The following is a 24,555-nucleotide window of genomic DNA, read 5'->3' on the forward strand; positions in this document are numbered from 1 at the left end:
GTGGCTGAAAAAGCATAATATTTAGATCATGCTACATTTCACGAGTCAATAAATCTGGACTTATTCAGACAGAATGTAGGTTTGCTATTCAGTAGCAATCCTATATTTGCCGCATGTAGCCTTACATAAACATGACAAAAGTTAGTTCAACATAGAGTGATATATATTGATTTGAAGTTAATAATAAGAGAAAGACCTGAAGCTGGAACTAAAATGGCCTTGCGGATCACTTGTTACCTGCCTGTAAGTGTGACAGGTCTGTATGTGCTGTATGGTATCACTTCACTGTTCCAGTATCATAAAACAGATGAATCAACCTTTATCATCTTTATGATGCATGAACTTCCATTTTTTTGCTGCATTCCAGTGCCAAAACAAATCAGTCTGTGCAACAAAGGACTACTGTCCACACGCACACCTCACCTCTGTCTTCCCTCATGTTATGGTGAAAAATGAGATAAAGCTACAGGAATATGCGTACTGGGTGAAACTATCAGCTGTGGGTGCTGGTCTGCCTGGCGTCTGCCATCCAGCCAGCCGGCACAATGAGCATCTTGACTTACTCTTCCTTCCTCTCAAAGCAACTCTACTCGTTCCTCTTTGAGAGAGAAGCAGCATGGAAAGGGAGACAGTTCATGTTGAGTTCAAAATTGTCAGAGCAGAGATAAGTACCTGCATTCATTCACAGATCTCTTTATACCGGCAGGTTACAGATAAGATCAGGAATAGAGAACGATTGGCCAAAACTCAGAGCTAATACTGTAACCAGGAATGTGCTAAACCACAAAAACAGATCATGTCATCCACAAAGCTTTTCCTTTCATGGACTTCTTTATTTTTATGATTGACAGCTTTTTAAGTGGCGCAGCAAGTCAACATTAAACTTTAGATAAAATGCTGAAATGTTAGAATAAACAAGAAAAAAAGAATTGTGAGAGCAGTATTTGTCTTGACTCAATAATAAATTCATAGATTTGTTGTTCACTTTTTTTTATAGGAGATATTTTTATCCCAGAAGATGAGAAAAAATGTGAGGCCTTTTTGTGTGCAAAGACTTCTCAGAATTGGGAATTTCTAATCTCCACAGCTAAATTGCACAAGCCTCTCGACATTCCAAAAATAAGGACATCTCTGGCAGCCTCACCCTCAGCACATGTTTTCGAAAAGTACCCTAATGCCCATGACCAATTCATCTGAATCCTGTCCAAAATATCCTCATCCAAACTGATTTGAAACACTCATTTTTTTTGGGATGTCTGCGAGCAGATGCCTGTTTTCTGGGTTAAATGACTTCCCACAGTGACCTCACAACCCCCAGCATTTCACATGCTTGAATGGACTCTGGGCTAAGTGGTTCACTGAATGATATGTTCACACAAACCCCACTGCTGCTATCCCTTAGTTAAAGTTGTCGTTGTGCTTTTGTGTCTGGATACAATCATCTACAGCTCAGTTGATACATGCATTCAAGCCTCGAATGCTGCAGGCTGCTGACATCATCCCGATTTCCAGGGTGGGACAATAATGTGTCGAGCCAGTGAGATCAGAATTTGGAGTCGATCATTGCTATGCATTTCAGAAATGTACCCACTGAGAGGTCACGGGGCTTTAGAGGCATAAGTAATAGCAGTGACTCAGCTCCCACACTGCACAGTCACCCAGGAAAGGAAAACTGCCACACAGTCTACATTTATTGGAACCACAGGGCTACAATTGGATTTGAAGAAAGACCTATAAAATAAATGAGTATCATCTGTCTCTGGAGGACCATGGAAAGGCCAATAAACTTATATTTCAAGCTGTTTTTGTACACCAGAAGTATTTAGTGCATGCGGAGTGTGGGATCAAAAACCCACAGATACGTGCAGATCTTCATATCTACGGATTGCTTTTGATTAGTCTTTATTCAAGACAGCAGCAACACAATCACAAAATCCAGCACAGACATTTAGTTGAGTTATACAACATAATTTATTGGTTAACATGGCGTGTATTAGATAAAATAGAAACTTTCATCAATTATTTGTCGAAACTTGAGAGACGCTTGCGTGGGCAGAAATGTGGCCTCATTCACGAAATGGTTATATAACGATGATTCTGTTTTATCTTAAAAGCTTTATACAACTTATTTGCATGATCTGGTTGGACCCAATGAGAAGAAAGCAGCTATGAGGAATCAATAAAATAGCTGTTGAGTAAAAGCCGTTGGAGGAAATAATTCCTATCATGCCATTCTACACAATCCTGCTGGATAACTTCCGCTTCAGCCCCCTGTTGTGGGCAGAGGTCCTAATCCCCGTACCCAGAGTGAGAAGCTAAATATGGAGAGGACTGCCAGAGGTTCTGCCCAGATGTTAGCCTACTCCAGCTCTGCACCTGCTGCCCCCCCCCCCTGACCTTCAGCTCACAGACAAGGGGAGACAAGCCTTCCTGGGACCTAAGGAGTCCTGTTCAATCAGGCGCCACAGAGTCCAGTCACATTATATTCAATGCTGGCGGGTGCATCCATCAGCCATCCTGATCCTCTTCTGAACGTTTTGTTGGCAAAGGGAAAAACAACAACAGGCTTATCATGTAACCATTCATTGAATGAAAGAGAGAGAGAGAGAGAGAGAGACAGAGAGAGAGAGATGGGTAAAAAGAACCAGAAAGATGTGGCAGTCACAAAAGGTCTGTCTTCTTCCTGTGTCGTTTCACTCACAGGACTACAAGTCAACAGCTTTCAAAGAAGGTTCAAGACTTGAGCAGTGGTTCTTTGTTTACACTGAGTCAGCATGACTCCAATACCTAACAAACCTTTTGCTATGTGCACATCTCCAAAGGATTTTAAAAGTCACTTTAGATTCTTAAATGTTAACTATACATATAAAGACAATCTGAGACCCAACTTCATCCACCAAATAAGAAATCACTTTATGACTGAGGAACAAAACAAAAGCAACTAAGCAGGAAGAAACCTCAAGAACTGAACTTTTTTGGATACAGCCTTCTGCTGCGACGGGCTCAGTTTAGCCTGTTAGTATACTTACATGTTATTCAGCTCTAAACAGAAAGTAAAAGGCAAGGAATGCCTGAACCAAATTGACTTCTTATGAATTGTGTGTTATCAGCTGTAGGACGGCTCACTGAGCGAGGGTGTCACGGTCTGCATTTCAGATGGGGTTTCTTTTCTTTTTTTTTTTCACGTGCCATATAATCACAAAAAGCTGGTCATCTGCTGGCTGTAAGACTTCTTGTCTCAGCGACCATCAGGTCACACTGAAGTTCAGGGAAGATTTAAGCCAGCTTCAAGATAATTGCTTCAGGAGTCCCTGAAATACATTCACACAAATTTGGACAGATGGATGAATGGGGCAACATGGAAATGAAATAGCTGTTTCAAGCACTATGGTATAAAAATATACTTAAAAGAAGTCATTTATGCCGTCATATTAATGACACAAGAAACTCATTGCTAGATGAGGGGGAACATTCACAAAGTGGTTGTAGTATTCACTGATACTCACTCAGCACAACAAGATCACAAGTAATGGGTAGTTTCAAGTTTGTTTGGGTTTATTTTCCAAAAAAATTAATGTCACCACAAAACATGGTGAAAAGATACAACAAGAGAAAGCCTCTGACAGTTTTTGTATATTTCATTTGTATTTTCTTATTTCCACGAAACTGTAGTTAAGTTGTACAGGTAGGAAGAGGATCTCTGAAAACCACAATGTCTTACATTAATAAATGTTTACTTCTTTAAAAAAAAAAAAAAAAAAGCCCTTAAAAGACACAGACGCATGCCTGGACACTCAATGCAATGACTCATTTCATTTTAAGAACAATGTTTCACAAACAGGAACAGGCCACTTAGGTTGTTTTTTTTTTGTTTTTTTTGCACCAGTAACAATACAAAAGACAGAAACAAACATGACTGGTTGGTCACATTGGAGTTATGGTTAGAAAAGTATACTTATGTTCAGTCCATACAGAATATATCAAATGAAATGTCACACAGGTATTTACAGGAAATGCATGAAGCCACCACACTTACACGGTTACACTTTTAATAAAAAATAATAATTTACATTACATGAGACAACCGTGTTATCCAGATCAATGAACACGCAACATAACAGAAAAAAAACACACACATCACTTCTTTAAATAGAAAAACATGTCAGATCACTCTTTTAAACTCACTGTGCAAACTCTCATGTTTTCATTTTATTGAAATATATGTACATTGTAAAGTAATTTAGCCTTTAGCCTGGCTGTCTGAATCTGATAGAAAATCTATATTTGATTAGGAGTGCATACTTTAGAGTGAAGTGCAAACAAATTGCTTTCTCATGTTGTGCATTATAACCTCTGAGTTTTTGGTGGTTCTTATGTTTTTTTAAGCAGCAATAACCTTGTATTAAAATATCTGATAGAAATTCTTTCATAGGCTATTTTTCTTGTTCTTTTAAATCTAAAAGTGAACCCACAGTTCGAATGGCCAGTGATATTGCTTTGATCTATTTACAGCTTAAGTAAGATAGCATTTCCTCTGTAGTGCAGTCTCCTAAAAAATCTCAGCTTATCTTCACTTGATCCATGAGGCGGCTGACAGCAGAGACGAAAGTGTTTGACTTGAGCTGAAGGAGAGTGAGGTCAGCCTGGCTAGCTGCTAAGTAACAGGCAGAGAGGTGTGACATCCATCCTCTACTACCAGGCACTTTATTCACAGTGGTCCCACAATTTAAGACATCTAAGAGCTCAGTCTAGCACTCAACAAGCCTCTGCTTGACGCTTCCTCCACTCTTCACCGTGTTGATCTTCCTTTTCAGGCGTCAGTGATGCAGTTCTGGATCTTGTCCATCCACAGCTGGGCGCTGGGCGCGTCCGAGGCGCAGAAGTTGTAAACTCGCTTGCTGGTCTTCAGCTAGAGAGATGTCAGAAAAACGAGACTCAAAAAAACTGTCTTTGTATAGCTTAGCAGCTCCAAACATGAAGACAAACACCTATTAAACGAAAAACTCTAATAAAACAAATAACTCCACAACAAACGACACAAGAAGTGGGGCAAATCTGGGACTGGTTAAAGAGCTACAGACTTGGGAAGTTGTCTTTCTTGCGATAGCTTTTCTAAAAGTGGACAATAGGATCGTTGAGAGGATTTCTCTCAAGCTAATTTTGACATATTTATTTAATCAAAACTAATTCCAGATGTCCAACCAAAACATAGACGTGATTCAAATCACTTTGTGAAACTTGACACATCTGGTCAAATGCACTCACGTCGAAGAAAGCCTTTTCACTGATGTGTTTTGGAGCTCCGATAGTGGGGGTGGCGATAACCACAGACTCCACCTCAGCCAGGTCGATGTGGCCTCTGCAGTTGGTGTCCTCTCCGGTGTCGTAGTACCTCAGCTGTGAGCACAGGGAGGTTCAACTACGGCCTGTCACTTAGACGACTCTTTGAAACATGAATGTGTCCGAACTTGCTTACCTGGTGTTTGGTAATGTCCAAAACAAACCAGCGAGGTTTCCAGCCTTTAAGCAGCGCTCCACGTTTATACAGGATCCCTTCGTAAGATCTGAAAAACAACACACCGTCAGTTCCAAGTGGGTTTAACCTGGACGTCAACCATAGCATTTGCAAATGACCTTTTATAAGTGCAGTCTGTTCAAACATCGTCCCTTATTTTGATTGACTTATTGTTTTGACTCATTATTCCTGTGCACGATCAGAGCTTGATGGAGCTTATCCCATCATGTGTTGCACAGTCAGAAACCCTGGCCAACAAAAGCCTGTCTGGCCTATTTATTCATATGTACAAAAACAACTCCTGCACTATGTGTACATGGTGTTCTTATGTGTAAAGAGGTCAGAACAGGACTAGTTGTATAACTCTGTTATTGAAGACCAGAATATTTTATATACCCTCTGTCAGAAGCCACGACCTTGACAGACTCACTGCTATGGAACCTGTTTCCATGTCAAACACTGAGTTTACAGATCAGACTCAACCCAACTCAATGGCTTCAACAACAAAAAAATAAAAATAAAAATCAGCGTCAACAGTGTGGCTAATACGGAGGAGAATGAAGGTGTGAAGCTTGCAAACATTTGGAAAGATTTAGAGGTTTAAGTTTATGTGTAAAAGGTCTTACATAGAGAAGGATAAATGGATGTTGGTGCGTTCAGGGGTTGCAGGATTCTAAATACTTGAATCAAGTGACGTGTGTCTGAAGCTGAATCATCTGTTCAACTTTTTGCCCTTGAAAACTTGGCCTGTTTGTTATGAAGAGCACATACACAAGAAAGTAAAATAAAATAATAATTTACATCGACTTCATTTGAATTTCTATGTATCCAACTCAGAGGAAAATCTCCAGACATCAGCGCCAAGAGGCTGTACTTTAAGCTCGCTGTGAGAGCAAAATTACACACCCCGAGTTTAGCGAAGAACAGACAATCCTCACAAACATGACACACGGCATACTTCAGCCCTGACTCATCTTTCCAAATTGGACAGGCCCCTGAGCAGCAGTTTGGGCCGACTCAAATGTGGATTCTTTGTATTTTCTCCAGGGTACTTGAAAGGTCACGACCCACCTGTTCTCCTCGCTCTTGGGGGTGAACTGGTTGTAAAGCGTTGCAGCGCGGCGGTTGATCCCGTTGGTTGTGGTGGTGTTGCGGTCCTCGCCCAGCCCGCTGTCTGGCAGGTGCAGCATGGAGCGCCGCTGAAAGCCCTGCAGGCTGGACGTGGGGATGAGACCCGAGATTGACAGCGACTCTTTACGGAGCTGCAAACACGATAGGAAAGTATGAGTGGAGGAAAAAGACACTTCAAAGAACCGTTTAAGTCATGATGCTTTTTGTTATTACATTTCCTTCTGTCGTGAGGTCCTCCTGAATACTGAGTCTGACTCTCTCAAGAGTGGTCTGCCACTTTTCAGGGGCCTGGTTCAGCTCCCCCTCCAGCTTCTCAATCTCCTGCAGCACAAACAAAGATCAGGCACAAATACGCCACGAGGTCAAACATGTTTAAATCTAGAGATCAATGTTTTTCTTACGTTCAGGAGTTTGGTGATGGCGTCGGGCTGGGCACGGCTCACGCTGCTGTAACACGGCCACACGATCCTCCTCTTACTGTTGGAGAGGGTCTCTGCCTCCTCCGAGCTGTCCGACCTCACAGCCATCATCCTCCAGTCGTAACACGGCCCTGTGGACAGAGTCTCATCCGTGAAGAAGTCCCATTTTTTCAGGTTGGGGATGCTGATGGCCGGCTTTAGGATCACCTGCGGAACGAAGAACGATATTGAGAATCATGTGCAGTCCTAAAATGCCCAGCATGTACATAGAGAAATGTCTTGATAAGGAATTGAGTGCACAGTATAATTCCCCGAATTCTTCTTCATGTAGGACAGAGAGTCATAAAACACTCACGTCGCTCTCTGACGGGCTGTACAGGTAGTTCAGGAAGATGGGACTCCTCTTGTGCATTCTGTTGATACACTCCCAGATACAGATGCCTCTGCGGGCCTGTTTATCACCTTTGTCCTCAAACAATAAGCCTGTGAGACGCAGAGGAGAAGCACAACGTTCGTGCATGTTGTGAAAAAAAAAAAAAAAGGCATGTGTCGTATGGTACAATACAGGAAAAATACAGTTTTGGCTGTATCTGTCAGGGAAGGCTAACGCCCCATTTTCACAGTTCACCAACACAGGATGCCTCTTTAGCTCGGCCTGTCAAAAACAGCATCACTTATCAACCATTTGTTCAGGTATGCATTTTTTTCTGACAAAGTGCATCAACCTATTAAGTGTAATTAATTTCTTAAAGTGTACATTTAAGTAAGTGTAGGCATGGTGCAGGAATCCTTGTATACTTTTACATCCATCTCTGAGAACTCTTTCTAATGCCAGATTAATCTTGTTCCAAAAAAATAATAAATGGAATGGCTGTTATCACAGGAAACTTGTAATTTGCTTCAGTAATATTTTTTGCACATTAATCTTTGTTCAAACATGGCCTGGTTCTACCAAAGTATATCAGAGTCTCTTATAATGCAGCATTTCCTCAGTTAAGAGGAGATTTAATAATAATAATAAAAAAAAAACCCCAATCCCCTCTGGTTTAAACTGTGAGAGACACTGACCATGTTCCAAGCGCTCGTAGTCTGAGTCCAACAGGAAGTTCTTGAAGCGGTTAGAGATATGGTGATAGGCCAGGAATTTCAGATAATACTGATTAAACTCAAACTCCAGAGGATGTTGCTCCAAAACCTGCAAAGACATGAAGAGATGGTCAGAGATAGTCGTTGACAAGAGAGGGGGGGGGGGTCGGGGTCAGTGTGTGTGCTGCAGCTGCACTGTGTCCTGCTGTTCGAGGCTTCACATCACTCCAGTGCATAAACCAGCAAATTGATCCCGGAAAGACCTTCTTCTGCCCCGGTGGGGTCAAAGGTCAGTGATATCATCGCCACCAGACACAATCAGAAATCGCAGCTCCATTGTTCCCATCCGGCGGTGTGAAGTGGCCAACGACGGGGAAGTGTTGAATATTTAAGGCCACCTGGGTCTATTGGCAAAAACAACAGCTGTTTTGGAGATGAGGCACTTCTATTTTCAGCTCTGGTCTGAATCACCCCCCCCCAACCCTCCCAGTTTATAGCTCTCCAGGACCCTGCCATACTGTCTCATCTGCCAAGATTTTAGTTTCAAAAGACAAATGCTGAAACTATGTGTTGATGTAAGTGTATGGGAGTGGGTTTGTGAGACCCCAGGGGACACGGGGAAACAAACCATGACATTCTCCGCAGTGAACGTTTCAGTGCGGACACTTCTTGCGCTCTCTGGACCTCAGCTGCACGAGCTTCATTCTTAACTCCACTCTGATCCAATCCTCTCCCCAGACACCCTGAGAACGCCCAAAGCCCTCCTCTATCCCCCCCCAAAACTACAATCTTCCACATGCAGCTCTTAACACGTGAAGGGACGCTGAAACGCGTAAGCACACACTGGACGCTGATCAGCGAACCATCTGGGCAGCAGCCTCCTGGGTGAACATACACTGTTGAAATCACACATCCAGTGCTTGGAATGCAGAGTGCAAAACTAAACCAAATGTATAGATACTGACAGCTGGATTTCTGGCCTTATCCCCCCCTTCCTCATCTGCATGCTCTTGAGGAATGTGATGAACTCATGGACACGGCATAAAGATGCTAAGTCATGTTAAGAAAGCGGAGAGAAGTCATGTAGCAGGGGTGAATACTGCAGATGCTCTACTACAGTATGGTGCCGCTGTGGGGGTGGAGGTCACTCCTCACCTGGTGCACGCAGTCCAAGAACTGCAGAAAGATGGGAGTGAAGCCACCGCCCTGGCTGCTGGGACTCAGGTTGCTCCGTTGGCAGAACTTGTGGCCGAAGGACAGCCACTCTTTCTCCAGGAGCACCTGAAAACCCTCCAGAGTCCGGTAGAAAGGATCACTCAGCAGCTGCACCAAAGACACCACCTGCAGAGAGGAAAGGAAACAGTTGGATGAATAAGAGAACTTCATATAGAGTGGGTTTTTATTATTCTGTATTCTCGGGTCATTAGCTGTGTCCCAATTGTCCCAAGTGCTGTCCCAATTCGAATGCGGCTGACAAACGCGGCCTTCTTTTCCCAGATATTGAACCTTCAACGTTTGGATCCTTCGCAGTCTTCCCTTCCCAAGATCCAATGCACACAAGTGATGTTCAACATCAACAGTGGCATCCCCGGCATCAAATCCAAAAGAAATGATTTTTGAGGCATGTGTGCATGTGAGATGATGGGCCTGGCTGACAGTGTGTCATCTTTACAGGCCTCAAGAAAAGGGACAATCAAGCAAACACTCACAACACTCATTTTAAGTGCTTGTCGTAACAAATCCCGAGACATGATGCGCCAAGACTCACAACACTATGGCGCTTCGAGCCCAGTCGGGTTGTGTTCTTTAATGCGTACAGCGAATAAATAAGTAAATCTTTGGGAGCCACAGTGTTGGGAGTTGTTTAACTGATCATCTTATTTCTATTATGTTTTTATAAGATTTTAGCACAGGTTTATAGGGACATCTAAGCTCAGCCCACAAAAAACACCAGTGCAGAATCACTTGTCTACACATGCAGTATGCCTGGCCTGTTTCCACGCCTGTGTCTCCTCCAACACAACTAATGAGCCCTGACGTGTGTGGAATGAGCGAGAAAAATAGTCTTTGGCTTCACCGGGGGGTTTAAGAACATCCAGCCCTGAGTGGCAGAGAAAGCCCCCTTCAACTTTGGCATGGAAATAAGCCCCTCAGATTATTTTGATACTTCAGCAGACTGAGGGAGGATTTCAAAAAAGAAGCAAGGTATGAGAGAGATCATTCGATCAGAGAGGGCTAGACTAGGGATGGATAGAGGAAACAAAAAACAGGTTTTATAAAGAAAGCAAAGACGGTTCTGCATCCTGTCTGCTGGATGTCTATGGTCCGTGGACAGAGCCAGGAGAGCCAGAGCATATGGAGGCTATTTCCCTGTGAGGGCTGAGCGGGACCTGAAGTGATTGAAGCAGTGGCCCGTGGAGAGGGATGCAGAGGGTCCAACACGTGCCTGGCATAAGGGATGCACAAAGTGTGCTTTTCAAACAGCAGCCCAGGGCTCTGCAAAAACCCCCGTAAACACGTCTGAAGGACACCCACTCTTAACATAAACATGTGCACTTTTAAGGGACGGAAATATGAGCTCAGAGAGTAAACACGCAGGGGACGCATCCTGACAACTTATCAACAACAAATCGACTTCTTTGCAACGTGCCTGAAATTTAGAACCATGAAGTTTGAATGACTGAAATCAAAACCAATCAGGGTCATATTTGTTTTCTGTTCCTGCCTCATCAGGTCAGAGAGCTGCTCAAAAGATGAGTAAGGGAGAGGAGTGCCAGGTTTATTAATTGCATTTGGCCTGCTCAGCAATGCACTGCAAATTGATAACACAAGTGCCTTTGGAGAATTCCTGTAAACGTTGTCACAACAACAACAAAATCAGATTGAGACTGATGAAAGTTTGCTGCTTTCGGTCTCTCGTTTGAGTGTTGCATCAAATAGTTTTACTGTCGGGCCTGTTTGTGACATGCATGTCACTACAAAAATAACAAGAGTGAAAACCAAATTCTCCTTCGGGAAGTAATAAAGTATATCGAAAGATTTTTTTTTTTAATTAGATCATCATGTCATGGACATTCATGGGCGTGGAGGAGAGGCATGTGAGAGAGAGACAATGTTTGTGATTTTACACGTTGTGGTGATCATGCTCGCTTTCCCACATTTTGCAAGAATACAAACTTTTAATAGCATGCATTTCTGTAGTTTTTGTAGCACCCAAAATGAACAGAAAAAAAACCCAGGATGTTAACAGAGAATATGAAGTTTTCCCAAAAATGAAACCTCTCTTCTTCACATCTGTTTGTGTCTTTCTGCAGCGTTTATTCAGATAGGTATTTGTGAATTCCTCTCACTTGTGTAGTAATGTCCCAGCCGTCCTCCAGGCTGAGGAGAACAGATGAGCCACTGTCCAGAAGCTCCACCAGAAACAGTGCCAGCTGCAGGATCTTGTGAAGCTGTGGGAGAGCAACAAATGTGCATTTAAAGACATGTAAACACACAGACTCCAATACAATTAATCTCCTCTGTGCACACATTACCATGTTTGGTCTACTATTCAATGACTTGTTTGTTGCCCATAAGAGGTTTCCCACACATAATATTTTGACATTATGACACGTTCAATGTCGGTCTGCAGGGGGTCAATCAGATAACCAGCATGATATGATGGATGCTGTTTTCCCGTGGTGGTGAATCTGTTTCCCTGGGAAAGTGGCTTCAGAGTAGATTTATTCATTATGTGAATCTGATACAGAGATGAGCAGTAAGAGCTGACTGCTGGGTCATTCTCACAGTTTTTTTTTTTGGGGGGGGGGGGGGGTCTAACTTTCAGTCACTGAGCATGTTTGTGTACCTGCAGGATCCACTCAGATTCCTCCAAGGCTTTAAGGAAGGAGTCTTCTGAGTCGGACGAGGTGGCACTGGGAGCGCAGGCTCTCAGCAGCTTTTTAAAAGAGGCTTTCACCTGCCGCGTATCGGCAAAGTCCACCGGCACCAGTTCACAGTTTAAAGAGGAGTCCACTCTGAGCCCCTGTCGGACGAGAGAGAGAGGGTAGAGTGGAAGCAGAGAGTCATACCACACATTTTTATGCAGTTAGGAATGATCGCTTTCTAGAAAGTATAGGGCACGGGAATGTAAGACATAAAGAGTTCAAGACGTGCTTCTTCTGCACCATGATACTATTACATGTTTGTTATGATACTATTACATGTTTTTTTATTTTTTTAAAGTGTGAATTCTGCCTGTACAGCACTTTGGTCAACCAAGGTTGTTTTAAATGTGCTCTAGAAATAAACTTTGATTGATTGATTGATTGATATATACATAGAAATTTCTATTGTAGAAACCTCAATATAATTGAGGTCGCACAATAATTCAATAAAGTGCTTGTTAATGGGAGCTGGATTATGAGGTTTATTTATTATCATTTATTCTTGCATTTTGTCTAAACACACCTTTTAACATCTTCAACTTAGAAGCACATTTACTATGTCATGTACAAATGTGTACATAATAATAATAATAATAATAATAATAATAATAATAATGTACAGCTCCCTGTTGTGGGTCTCTTCTTCTTTGTTATTTTGATTATTTAAATTTACTCCTTTTTGTCTTTTATAACTTGTGTTCTGTAAGTGCTCAGAGAAGGCCGGGAGCAACAAGACTTTGATGCTGCAGTTGCAGTTTTTCTGCTGGCGAGGAACTATTAGTGTAAAAATAACGGTGTGACTGGCACGGCTTCTTTGGAAACTGAGTGAACTTGATTCATTCTTGTGTAATTACTGCTTCTGGTAAACACTGAACACACATGCTGTGTGACCACAAGTCACCACCTCTTTAACTCACCTCTTGGGCAACTTAACTTATTTTCTGGACAATGCATTTATTTTAAACAATTAAATTATTCCACAGTAAGCTCTGCTTAGTTACAGTAGAGATGTATGATCTATCTATCTATCTATCTATCTATCTATCTATCTATCTATCTATCTATCTATCTATCTATCTATCTATCTATCTATCTATCTATCTATCTATCTATCTATCTCATCTATCCATCTATCCATCTATCGCTGACGACCTTAACCCATGGGTGTAAATGGAATTTCAATGTACATTTAAGAGAAGTTATTCATATCAAAATGTCCTCTCAGCACCAATATGGCAGCCTTTGTTAAATTCTCACCCTTAAATGGGATTTTTCTCCAAAGACGTAAAGGGCAGCTTGTTGTTTCAGGAGCTGAGCCTGCAGACTGTTGCTGCCTGCAGGGGGCGCCAGATCCTTCCCTGCAAGTCTGGCGCCCATGTCTCCAGTCGCTGGGTGATGGCTGAGTCTGCTGCTGGAGCGCAGGCTAGCCCACATGCCTGCAAAACAACAAAAAAAAACAAACAAAAAAACACAGAGGGTAAACAAAATATCAAACACACGCAGGAGCTGGCGTGTTTGAGTGAAACTGATGTACACATGCTGTCAGACGAAGACTGAATGATGAACAACAAATGACATGCAGAGCCAGGTTTACATGCAGAGGTTACATAAAGACCTCATCCCTTCAGTCCAACAACAAAGCAGTTGCCTCTAAGAATTGGACGTGTGCATCTATTAAAAGCAGAAGTCGTCGGCGTCTTTATAAGTCAACAAAGTAAGAAGGCCATTCCCTAAATGAAACTGCATGCAGTAGCTTTCTGACCACTGGAATTCAATGTATTTTGGTATTAATCAGGAATCATTTAAAATGCTGGACAAACCAGACATTTTTGCAGAGGTAGAAAAAAGGATCATATATCAGCTCTATTAGCATCTTTGCACTGGCTCACGGTTCATTACAGAATACCTCTGGTTTGTGTTCAAAGCCCTCCATGGCCTTGCTCCACTAAACACATAAACATAACATTTTTAACAACTTTCAACTTTTCCCTTTAAGTCGCATTTACTGAATTCTCAATCTGCCGTCATTATACTTCAGGATTTTGAGTAATTCATGACAAATAGCTTCCTCTCCCCCACAGTCTGGACCCGGCTTTTAAACTGACCACAGGCAGCCCTGCTGAGCCAACACATTAACAATTGAATAGGCCACATTAGAGCAGCCACTCTGGTTTGTGGAAAAAACCACAGCTCCCAGAAGAGCCTCCAGAAAGTCAGCAATGATTAGCACTGTGTCTCACAAGGTCTTTGTTAGCGGGTTTGCAGCATGGTGCAGTACGTGTGGTAAGTGATTTGGTTAGTGAGCAGCTTGGAAAAAGAAACAGAAAAAGATGTGTTAGAAAGAAATGGAGAGAGACGTGGCATGGGGAGAGAGACAGTTTGACAATACCTTGATGTTCGAGTCTCTTCTTACTGGCAGGTTTTTGGTTTGAGTGAGTGAACAGTTTATCTCTGTACTCAAGAACTGGGTGGTTGTGTGTACAAGAGGTAGAGAGAGAAGATGAGGACAGGGAGAGGGGCATGATAAAAAAAAAAGAAAAAAAGTCAACAACATATGGGCATCACCACCAAAACCACATCACCACTTCAGACCGCACACTCCATGCAAAAAAAGATACGAGCTGAGGGTCAAATGTCAGACTGGGCCAATGAAGTGATGGAGGGAAAAATGTCTTTGTTTTTAAGTGATCATGAGGATGAGTGTCATTGCATGCATGAATATGTTTGTTTGTGCTTATGACTGATGGTGTGGTGACAAAGAGCCAGAATCATTTATAAGCATATTTTGTGACAGTTTATAAGGAACAGATGTAACACGTGTACTCCAGGAATGGTTTGAATCAAACAGGTGCACGAGACTCGAGAAGGAGTTTGATTTTGTTTTCTCTCCTCAGGTCGAGATATGTTCGACAGATTTAATCCAACACTGGTTTAACTTCAGTTTGCAGGGTCGATTCGTCTTTGTAAAACTGTCTTCATCTGAAGAGCGCACATAAAAGTATCAGAAACTTCAGTGGCAGTAAACAAAAAACAACTGAACTATCAAGGTGGAGAGCTTGCTGCATCAACCAAGCTTAACAATGTAAAAAGTCACATGATTACAAAACTTGAAAGCAGTTATAAAGAATGAAATATCATTTGATCATGTTTTTTCTTCTCCTTCTCTCTGTTAGGCTCTTTTATATCATCCTGTCTTTATAGTAATGGCTCCAGTATAATTATTATGAACAATATATTTTAAAATTACAACGAAGCTTTACACTAAATGTATCAATAATAGACGACGATGATGGAGTTTTATTACGGTCACTTGTTAAATATGTTTGAAAGTGACTTACTGACCTTAGATGACTCAAAGAAATGTCACCTTTTTCTTCGGTCACTTTCTGATTAAATCAGAATGTTACTCCTAATTCCAAGGATAGAAAAACGTCGTCAGTGATAATCCTTGCACCAGAACCGGGGGGGGGGGACTCTCATGTTCCAAATAATCAGTACGTGACTTGCCATTTTCTTAGCATCAAGATAAAATGCTGAGTCAGTGTAAGAGATTTGTCACCTCTGGCCCTTCATCTGAAGCAGTGAGTAACACCTAAGACACGCACCGACTCCAAGAACAACATCTGGCAGAGACAAAAACAGTCTGTGCTGATGGTTTCCTCTGATGAGTTTACATTCCAGTCATACACACTGGATGATGTGTTGACTTAATCAGTTGTTATCCATGTCATTACATTCAAAGCACTGCTCATTAGCCACAACAACACAGGTCAGGCCTCATTATGAACCAATATTCAACAAATATACTGAACACATGTACAGCTATGAGCGAGAGCTCCTAACACAGACAAACACTCCTTCTACTGAACACATACTGTTCATTCACTTCTGCACCTCAGATGCTTACATTGTATTTTATTTTATTTGTATTTTATTGTAAGGATCAGCCCCTTGAGATGTACCATCTCGTTTTTTGAGGGGGTCCTAATATTCAGCATGTGTGTGCAGTTTGACGCTGCTGACTGAAACTGTTTTTTTTTTTAATCTTTAAGACTTAAAAGAGGTTTTTTTTTCCAGGTTTCTATTTGCTCTTGTTCAGGTATTTTGTTGAAGGTATTTTAAGAATACAAATCTAAGCTCAGCATTTGAATCTGTTGAAATCATTGTAGGGAAAAAAACCCAAAACATTTTGGAAGAATTAAGGAGAATTGATAAAACAATGAATGTGACCACCTTTATAAATAAAATTCATATTAGAGAATACAAAGACAAACTCATTCCTATCACTGGGATGTCTGTTATTTAGTAACTTTCAAAGTTGTTTACATTTCAAAGCACTAAAATTGTTTCCCATCCATTCATGCTTGTAAAATGTCAAAGAACAAGTTATATTACAAGAGGAAGATGGAAGAGGATGTGACCTAGGTGGACTAAAGCCAGAGGGGAACTGACAAAACGACGTTTTTGCAATTTGTTGATTGCTTTATGCCAAGTGTTTTTGATCTCTAAATAAAAATGATTCTACATACATTACATCTCTCTTGTATCCATTCCCTTGAATGACCAGATTATTTAAAAAAAAAAAAAGTTTTTAAATCCTAACCATTGTCGTACAGATACCAGAGGGAAAGAAAGTGTAACTTACCTCCTCTGGTGAAGCTGTTTGAGAATGGGAGGTCCAAATGAACAGGAGTCATCTTTGGTATCCTGGACGTCCTCCTGTCACTGCCTGAATCAAACATTAACAAGAGACACAGAACGTTAAAATAAGACTCAGACTAGATAAATGGTTAAGGAGGAAAAACACTCTCAGTCATACAGGATTCTAATTAAATCACGAAACAAGACAACAAACTGCTTTATACAAAAGATACACAATTGTTTACATACAGAGACTTTCCATATCTTGTGTGTGTGTGTGTGTGTGTGTGTGTGTGTGTGTGTGTGCGTGCGTGTGCGCGCGCGCATGTGAGCATCATGTCCAGGATTCAAAGAAAGGGGGGGGTTGAGGCGGGTAGCAGAAGATTAATGTGCCGGACAATGACCCCAGGTTGTCCTGTGATTCTTACATAACCTTTTATTGTACGAATTTCCTTCAAATGTTACCAAATATAAGACCGGGCAGTCTCTGTGTCTCTCTCACACACAGACAAAGATAAGTAGGTGAAAAATAACCGCTGAGCAGGGCAAACACAACAGATGAGAATGACTGCCTGACGACAGACAAAAAGCAGAGCTCCAATAAACGAAAATAATTCTGGAGTGCAAATCTGCACTTTTTCTTTTTATCAGGAGAAATGAACTCTGCTTGGCCTCTTGTCCCTTACAAACAAACAAAGTATTTTCCCACGGCAGCAGAGCCAAGGCCATTCGAAGTGAATTCAGGTCAGGTAGGAGCACAGTGTTTAGGTGATGTATATTTGGTTTGGGGAAACAAAAGCCTGAGTTTAGCCTTTCAGGCTCCTGTAACTACCACCCTGAATACTCAACTCAACAGTTAGTCATAAACTTTTATTCTTACATTCAACGTTTTGACTTGTCAATATGAGTAACTAATAATGATGACGGCTCCATTCACTTTCTCAAATTCAAAATTCAATTAAAAAAACTTTATTTGTCCCCAGAGGGCAATTCAGGGCACACAGAGCAGCAAATAACGACAGTGCAACTATACAAAAACATTGAACCAATCAACAAGAATAAAGTGTAAAAGAAGAATAAGTGTCAGGGTGTTAGTACAGGGTAGAATCCAATCACAGAGTTAAATACGAAGAACAGCAGAGAGGAAAGTGTCTGGATGTTAGTACAAGTTCAAAACACACAAGTCACAGTTGGATACAGAGGACAGCGTCGACGTGAGATGTAACAAGAACTTCTGTGCAGGGAATCTGCGTACCTGGTGAGAGGCCAATGAGGGAGCGGTTGGACAGGGTGTTGCTTCCGTTCATTTTGAAGTAGACAGGGATGGAGTTGAGGATGGCCTGTAGGTACTTCTCCTGTTCAAGACTACTGGACAATTCTGAGGACGAGGCTGGAACTAAAGGAAGAACAGAACTGAATTTAGACAAAACATGAATCAGTTTAAACAACAGACCATGCATCAAGTGTGCAGTTTTTCTAGTGTTTTTTTTTTTTTAAATATGAATCTGCACAAGTTAAAAAACAGGATGGCGGCTTAAAGAATATGCTTTTCAGCGGACGTAGTGTTCACATTTTGAAATATCTAAAAAGGTAGGAACTTTCAATTCCTCATTTCAAGCATTGCATCATTTTTTAAAATCCCTTTTTTTAAATACCATTTTCAGCAACGTTCCTCGGTCACAGTGTAATGTGAGCATGATACTCAATTTATCTGTGGGTATTATTCCTCATGGAGAAAAATGAAAGTTTCTCCCCTCTAAGAAACCTCCCCTCCCCCGACATGATGGTAAGCTAGTAAGTACTCCTGGTCAGGACAGGAAGAACACCTGTGCCTCGGAAAACAAGACTCAGAGATGTTGTGATGGCACACCTGTTGAGGAGGGGTTCTGCGATTTGAACAATCCTACTACACTCTTCCCGTGGAAGCCTCCCGAGCGGAGCAGCACAGCTTTGGTACGAGGATGTTTCCAACACACGACAGGTAGACGGTTGTGTCGGTAGCAGCGGGCCACCTTGTGTAAACTGCTGTCCTGCACTGCCTGGGGAACCACCAACAGCCCGGGGTAACTGAAGGACAGACACAGGAAAGTAAAGTATTAAGAAAAAGGTCTACCATTAATGAACTTTTGCAAAATAAAAAACCCCCCAAAAAAACACATGTTTACACACTTGTAGTAAGACACAGAGCTGCAGCTGAATTAATGATCTCATGCTGAATGTACAGCCAAGATCTGAGAGTGATTATTTATATATAATTCATGGCATGTGTGCCTTTATGTAACAGGCTGCCATTGATCCAAGCTGTCTCAATTGAAACCTCAGTCCAATCCCACTGGTCTTTAAGATACAAACACTCTAAAAAACACTATGGACAACATTTGTACACTTATATTCTGCTTTATCCTGCTGTCAGACAATTAGTGGAATCAATATGAATGTGAAGGTTTCTGGAGTCTGTTTTGTCAATACCTCCGGCAGAGTGAGTAGAGTCTGTTCACGGCTGTGATTCTGAACTGCTCCCCTGACTTGGAGCGAGACGAGCTGGCTGTGATGGTGCCCAGGCCCAGACGCTGGTAGTCACGGAAACAGGATTGCTCCACCAGCTGCTCCATGGTGGACTTCTCGGATGCACGCAGAGTGCTGCTTGACGGCGGCTCGCCATCGTCTGATACTGACACACACATAAGCAATAGCCAATTAAATTTTTAGAACGTTCAAATCAGTGTTTTCTTTTTTTCTACATCTCTGTCCAAACCATGTGTCACTTCTCTCACTTGAAATGTCATCATCTTCATGCCAGGTCATTCGGTTCCCTCTGTCGCTCTTTTTCAGTGTGGTCTGGCTGCCTCGGCCCATTGTGATCTTTCCAGCCCTCTTTGCTCCTTTGACAATAGTTTTGGACAGTGTCCTGTAAGGGGTGAACGCACGGAAACAAAATTAAGATGCAAATATACTGCAAAAGCCCAAGTCAGATAGAGGAGTTTTGCTGCAAAGCTGCATCACCAACCTGAAGCCAGTGTTTCTCTCTTTTTGCTTCGGAAGGATGAGCTGAGGTGCCGTTTGTCCTGCGGCGAATGCAAAAGAGCTGAAGATGGACTGTGGGTAGCGGATCCTCTGGAGGTGCTTCCTGAAGATCTCTACCATCTCTGAGTTCACCTCCTCATCAAATGCCACTTTAATCAACTGTAAGACATAACAGTGACTTACTTTAGAAGACACTGTTTCTCAACCTCTTTTATTTTTGGTCCCGCCGGATGATTATTTGGCTCAAGACAAAAAGTAAACCAATCTTTTATTCCAATGTGCTGATATCTGAACTTTAAAGACAAATTAATGAGTCGTCTATTGTGTGAGTCAGTCAGCCCCGTATCAAAGGCTGTACAATATCTGTGTGTGTGTGTGTGTGTGTGGTGTCATCTATATATATACATCTAAGATTGTGACTCACAAATACACTTTCATGTCTGAGGAAGCACAAGTTGGCTCGAAACGTCACTTGTTAATAATTCCTTTAACTGGAGCTCTTTGGTGTGCAGATTTATCTTTTTTTTTTTTTTTTTTTTTTTTTTTTTTTAAATCGAGGAGAAAATACGATAAAAGGAGCAACATCCCCAGCTAGTTAAAATTCAGACACCACATGTAATCGGTAGTGTGGGTGACTAAATTAAGGGTGACTAGATTTTATTTGTTTGGTGGAATAAACGTCCCTTCGCCTTTCATCTTTTGAAACTTCCCCCCAATCACTCATAGCTCGAACCTTACACTTGTGTCTTCATCCCCAGACTCATACACTCATCTCTTTATCCCTTGACTTTTAAACATATTCCTGAACCCCTTAACACTTAACCCGTCTTTCCACTCCTCAAGTATTATCCTTATCCCGCCATCCAGTCATCCTCTCCATCCCCCGGCTCTTACAGTGATCCCCACATTTCTCCTCTACGACCCTGAAGACTTTGTCTCAGAGAAACAAATAACAAGTATCTATACGAATGTTTGATGTAGTTTGGATAATTAATCAAACATTTAGCAGCCAGGCTAATGTTTATCTGTGGCAAAAGAAATCTGCTGCTGTTATTTTTATTTATTTATTTTTACAATGGACTGAGAGCTTCTGATCTGCTCCAGAGATGTCTTTTTTTTATCACTGTGAAGACTCCTATCCCCCTGATCCACTGCTAAATAATGCAGATCTGAAACTTACATATAGAAATACTACAGAAAAGACCAGCAATGCAGTCCATATATTGTCTCCACATCACAAACCACAAGAAAGCACAAGAAAGCTAAGGACATGTCCATGCAGGCTAAGTGATCGGGAACTGCAGCACAGTTTTTATCTTTCATTTTAAGAGTCAGTGCCATAAACAAACACGCAAAAAAAGATAGTAGGATGTTCCAAGCTGCTTGTTTATGTTACTGCTTGTACACAAGTTCCTGAAGTCTCTGTCCAACTGACAAATACAGAAAAACCAATACGATCAAACAGTAATGCAATGTGAATAATATCTCCCAATAAAACCCAGACTACATGCTACATTCTTTCTTTGGTCAGTTTCTCAAACATCTTAAACGTCAAAGAGATAACAGAAGCTGCATGCTGACCTACAAGCTGGTTAGAGTCTTTGTCAAGTTTTATCCAAACTAAACTGACGTGTGCTTGTGTATGTGTTGTGTTTTACCGTCTACCTGAAAGGATGCAGAGCGGAGCTGCAGTCCCTCCTGCATGTTCTGCTGAAGCTGGTTCTGGATGCTGATCTTCTTCTCTTTGGTCAGCGTGGACACTGGAAACGCTCGGATCACTGCCTGCTCCCCCACTGCACACATACAGGAACAGAACATAGCAATGAGATGAATGTTCAAAGAAAGTAGTTTGAGGAGATTAACACTAAATGTTACTAAAAGAAAAAAAACATGTTTTGCATTAAGACCTAAATGTTTGTATTGCTTTGACACAGTATTTACCCAGTTGATCGTGGGGGATTCCTTTAAAAATGATACGGTACGTGGTAAGAAACAGGGCTCCCTCTGCTGGCAGGATGTGCGGGCCCCCTAAGAGGCCCCCAGTTGCCTCCTCTCTGCCATCAGGGTCCAGAAGAACCCGCAACCCCTCTGACACCAGCTCCTCTCCAGGAAGCAGTGCTGGACGCAAAATCTTGGGCTAATGGGGGGGAAAAGAAACCCATTTGTGTCAGTGAATCGGATTTCAAAAGGCCAGGAAATCAATTCATCATCCTAAAGTCAAATCACAGCACCACATATTCCTGGCTGTCATATCTAAGCTTAACATGCACGTCATCATCAAAAATACACCTGTTTGCATAACACCAAGTCGCACTCTCTTTCAAACAAAAAACAGTAGTTTCAAACAGTTATTGAATTCAGTCAGTGTTGTTTCCGCTTTGTGTAAAGTGAATAAAAGCATGCATTGTTTTGTGCGACTGTTTGGAACATTTAGGCTTTTATTGTATAGGACAGCTGCAGAGAAATAGGGAGGGGAAAATGTTGGGAGGAGAGAGTGGGTGATGGCATGCAGCAAAGGGCTCCTTTGCTGTCTGATAAATCTGGTTAATAGAATATGCAGTGTCCTGTGTGTGTTCTTAACAACTGAAGACCATAGGACCATCTTAGCTACTGTATCAACAGTCAAGTCTGCACATCGTGTTGATTTAGCTTCAACGGCCGGCAGAGAAACGCTCAGTTGTTCCACTGTCCCAGATATGAATGAGGGGGGACATGAGATCATTCCCAGCATTTCCCATTAAGGAAGCTGAGAGGTATTCAGGAGATATTAAGACATTTTTCATTCTTTCCTTGAATGGACAGCGAGATCAAGAGGAGAATCCCTCTGCAGTTCATTGACGCTGTGAGCTCAACTTTACATATTAGAGCTTTGCCTTAACTGCATGTATTGTTTTACTTCTTAAATGTTATCGCTACCATTACCTCATGTATCCAAGGTCAGTGTTGTTACCACACTTTCTTGATATTTGTTGGGCATGCTACTTGAGAGATCCGCCAAACACATAAAACCTCTGACACATTAGCCAAAAAAAAAAAATCACAGCAGACATTCTGTCCAGACTGCTCACCTATTCCGAAGGCAGCACTGGCCTGGATTGAGTCTGTCTGTGTGTACAAGCATGTGCAGGAGTTTGAGTTTAACGAGAGGAATTGACACATTTGTTAAACTAAGGTCAAATCAAAAAGTGCAACAATGACTACTTTTCTGCAAGTGTGCAGGGTAAGCCAGTATTTACAGCCTTATCTGAACACCTAGAAAGAAGAATTTAACACACTTGCAGTCATAAAAAAAGTGTCCTGATTGTTTCAGCTTGTCCTGGATATGTGACCCCATCATGCTGATAGGTCCATTTGTATATTACCCAGGGATCAAATAAATCTAACTGTATTTTAGTCAGTGTTTGGTTTCAGATGTAATACTGAATATGCATACAGGTATTTCAAATCAAATCCACTGTCAAATGCAGTCTATGTAGTTAATAATGACATACATGCATTTACTAGCATATAAGCAACAAAAAGCTTCAATAGAACTAAAGTGCAGAAATATCAGACTAGAGGAAGCTTTACAGAAAGATTTTTCACAACTTGAACCAAGCTCAGCTGCCTTTAGATTACATTTCAAACTACAGACTGCACAGCATTGACTTTCTTTTACCACACGATATCACCAATTCTATATTGCAACACCAGCTTTAATGTCTTTGCAGAGTTTGTGCAGTAGCATACTCTTGTCTACAAAACTATTTCAGCTCGAGCACGTCTGCTTAAGATCGTCACAACCTTGGACAAAAGTTGGCCTCATTCATTCGGAATCTGAATTTTAATGTTGGATCATTTGTGTAAGAAGTTTCGAGCCGAATGCTGCTCCAAACTAAGACAGAGAGTTTTGCTATTGTGTAGTAAAAAAAAAAAAAAAAAAAAAAACTCAAAAAAACTAACAAAAAAACTATTTGAGTCGCATGCTTCTGAGAGGAGTTAGGTGATACTGTATGTTATTCAAGCACTTATCAATAATAGAAGTGATTTCAATTCGAACGTTGTTCTGACCTGAACAACCTCATTTCAAATGTGCATTGTCTCTCCATGGCTTGGCAACAGGACATAGACTCAACTTTTACAGATAACACAAGCACACACGCCTCCTCCTTTTGTGCCCATCGGGCTCTTTAGCAATCTAAAGTAGTTCACATTCAGACATCTCACACTATAGTAAAAAAGCTTAAATGTATGCTGATGTTGAGCCTACTTTTACTCTTTTCTTACTTACACACGTATTGGTCATGTTCTGCATTAACTAAACTCTTGACAACGGGGGTCATTGTTGACTTTCAATAAGAAAAACATTGAAGAAATAAACATTTTTATTATTTAATAAATATAGAGAGTTTTTTCTAACCCCTAATCCTAAAACAGAAATCAGACATGGATCTCTGCACTTCACAGGTTCAGATTTCAATCAGTCAAACCATGCTTTATAACCATGACATTCCAGTAGGCGAGTGCAGATCAACACTTATACCTTCTGAATAGGTGGTAACCTTCTGCTCTCCCTGTGAACAGCCTCGAGCGCTTCCATCTGCATAGCAACTATGCCTGTGGGTCACAAGTTGGGGTCAGTTAACACATGTACACTCTGTGCACAGCAAGAGCAGGTACAAAGTACCACATGCACTGTACGTCCACACATTCTCACAACCAGAGAGTGTATTTACAGATTTTAAGGCCATCTAACATGTCAGGAGTTAATCAGCTCAGAGGCATTTGTTTACGGTTGGCCTGAGCTGATAATACACACATCCAACTGTTA

General features: G+C 41.5%; 1 protein-coding gene across 2 annotated transcripts in view; it reads right to left on the reverse strand.

Moving 5' to 3' along the window:
- Positions 1–3,534: 3,534 nt before the first annotated feature.
- sbf2 (SET binding factor 2) overlaps positions 3,535–24,555 on the reverse strand; it is an 80,103-nt gene continuing 59,082 nt past the window's right edge. The window contains exons 21-42 of one of the 2 annotated variants that reach the window (XM_079339869.1): positions 24,268–24,341; positions 21,687–21,882; positions 21,411–21,538; positions 19,729–19,904; positions 19,496–19,629; positions 19,191–19,392; positions 18,592–18,788; positions 17,977–18,117; positions 16,726–16,809; positions 14,470–14,544; positions 13,338–13,516; positions 12,002–12,178; positions 11,502–11,603; positions 9,307–9,492; positions 8,134–8,260; positions 7,421–7,548; positions 7,048–7,272; positions 6,860–6,967; positions 6,587–6,777; positions 5,477–5,564; positions 5,266–5,397; positions 3,535–4,909 (exon numbers count right to left, since the gene is read on the reverse strand). In XM_079339869.1, the coding sequence (XP_079195995.1) occupies positions 4,811–4,909; positions 5,266–5,397; positions 5,477–5,564; positions 6,587–6,777; positions 6,860–6,967; positions 7,048–7,272; positions 7,421–7,548; positions 8,134–8,260; positions 9,307–9,492; positions 11,502–11,603; positions 12,002–12,178; positions 13,338–13,516; positions 14,470–14,544; positions 16,726–16,809; positions 17,977–18,117; positions 18,592–18,788; positions 19,191–19,392; positions 19,496–19,629; positions 19,729–19,904; positions 21,411–21,538; positions 21,687–21,882; positions 24,268–24,341 (3,149 nt within the window). In that variant the 3' untranslated portion in view covers positions 3,535–4,810. The remainder of the gene's footprint in view (positions 4,910–5,265; positions 5,398–5,476; positions 5,565–6,586; positions 6,778–6,859; positions 6,968–7,047; positions 7,273–7,420; positions 7,549–8,133; positions 8,261–9,306; positions 9,493–11,501; positions 11,604–12,001; positions 12,179–13,337; positions 13,517–14,469; positions 14,545–16,725; positions 16,810–17,976; positions 18,118–18,591; positions 18,789–19,190; positions 19,393–19,495; positions 19,630–19,728; positions 19,905–21,410; positions 21,539–21,686; positions 21,883–24,267; positions 24,342–24,555) is intronic. The other variant, XM_079339870.1, reaches the window with a different exon arrangement.

The sequence above is a fragment of the Symphodus melops genome (assembly GCF_947650265.1).
Source record: "Symphodus melops genome assembly, chromosome: 3".
NCBI classification, from domain to species: Eukaryota; Metazoa; Chordata; class Actinopteri; order Labriformes; family Labridae; genus Symphodus; species Symphodus melops.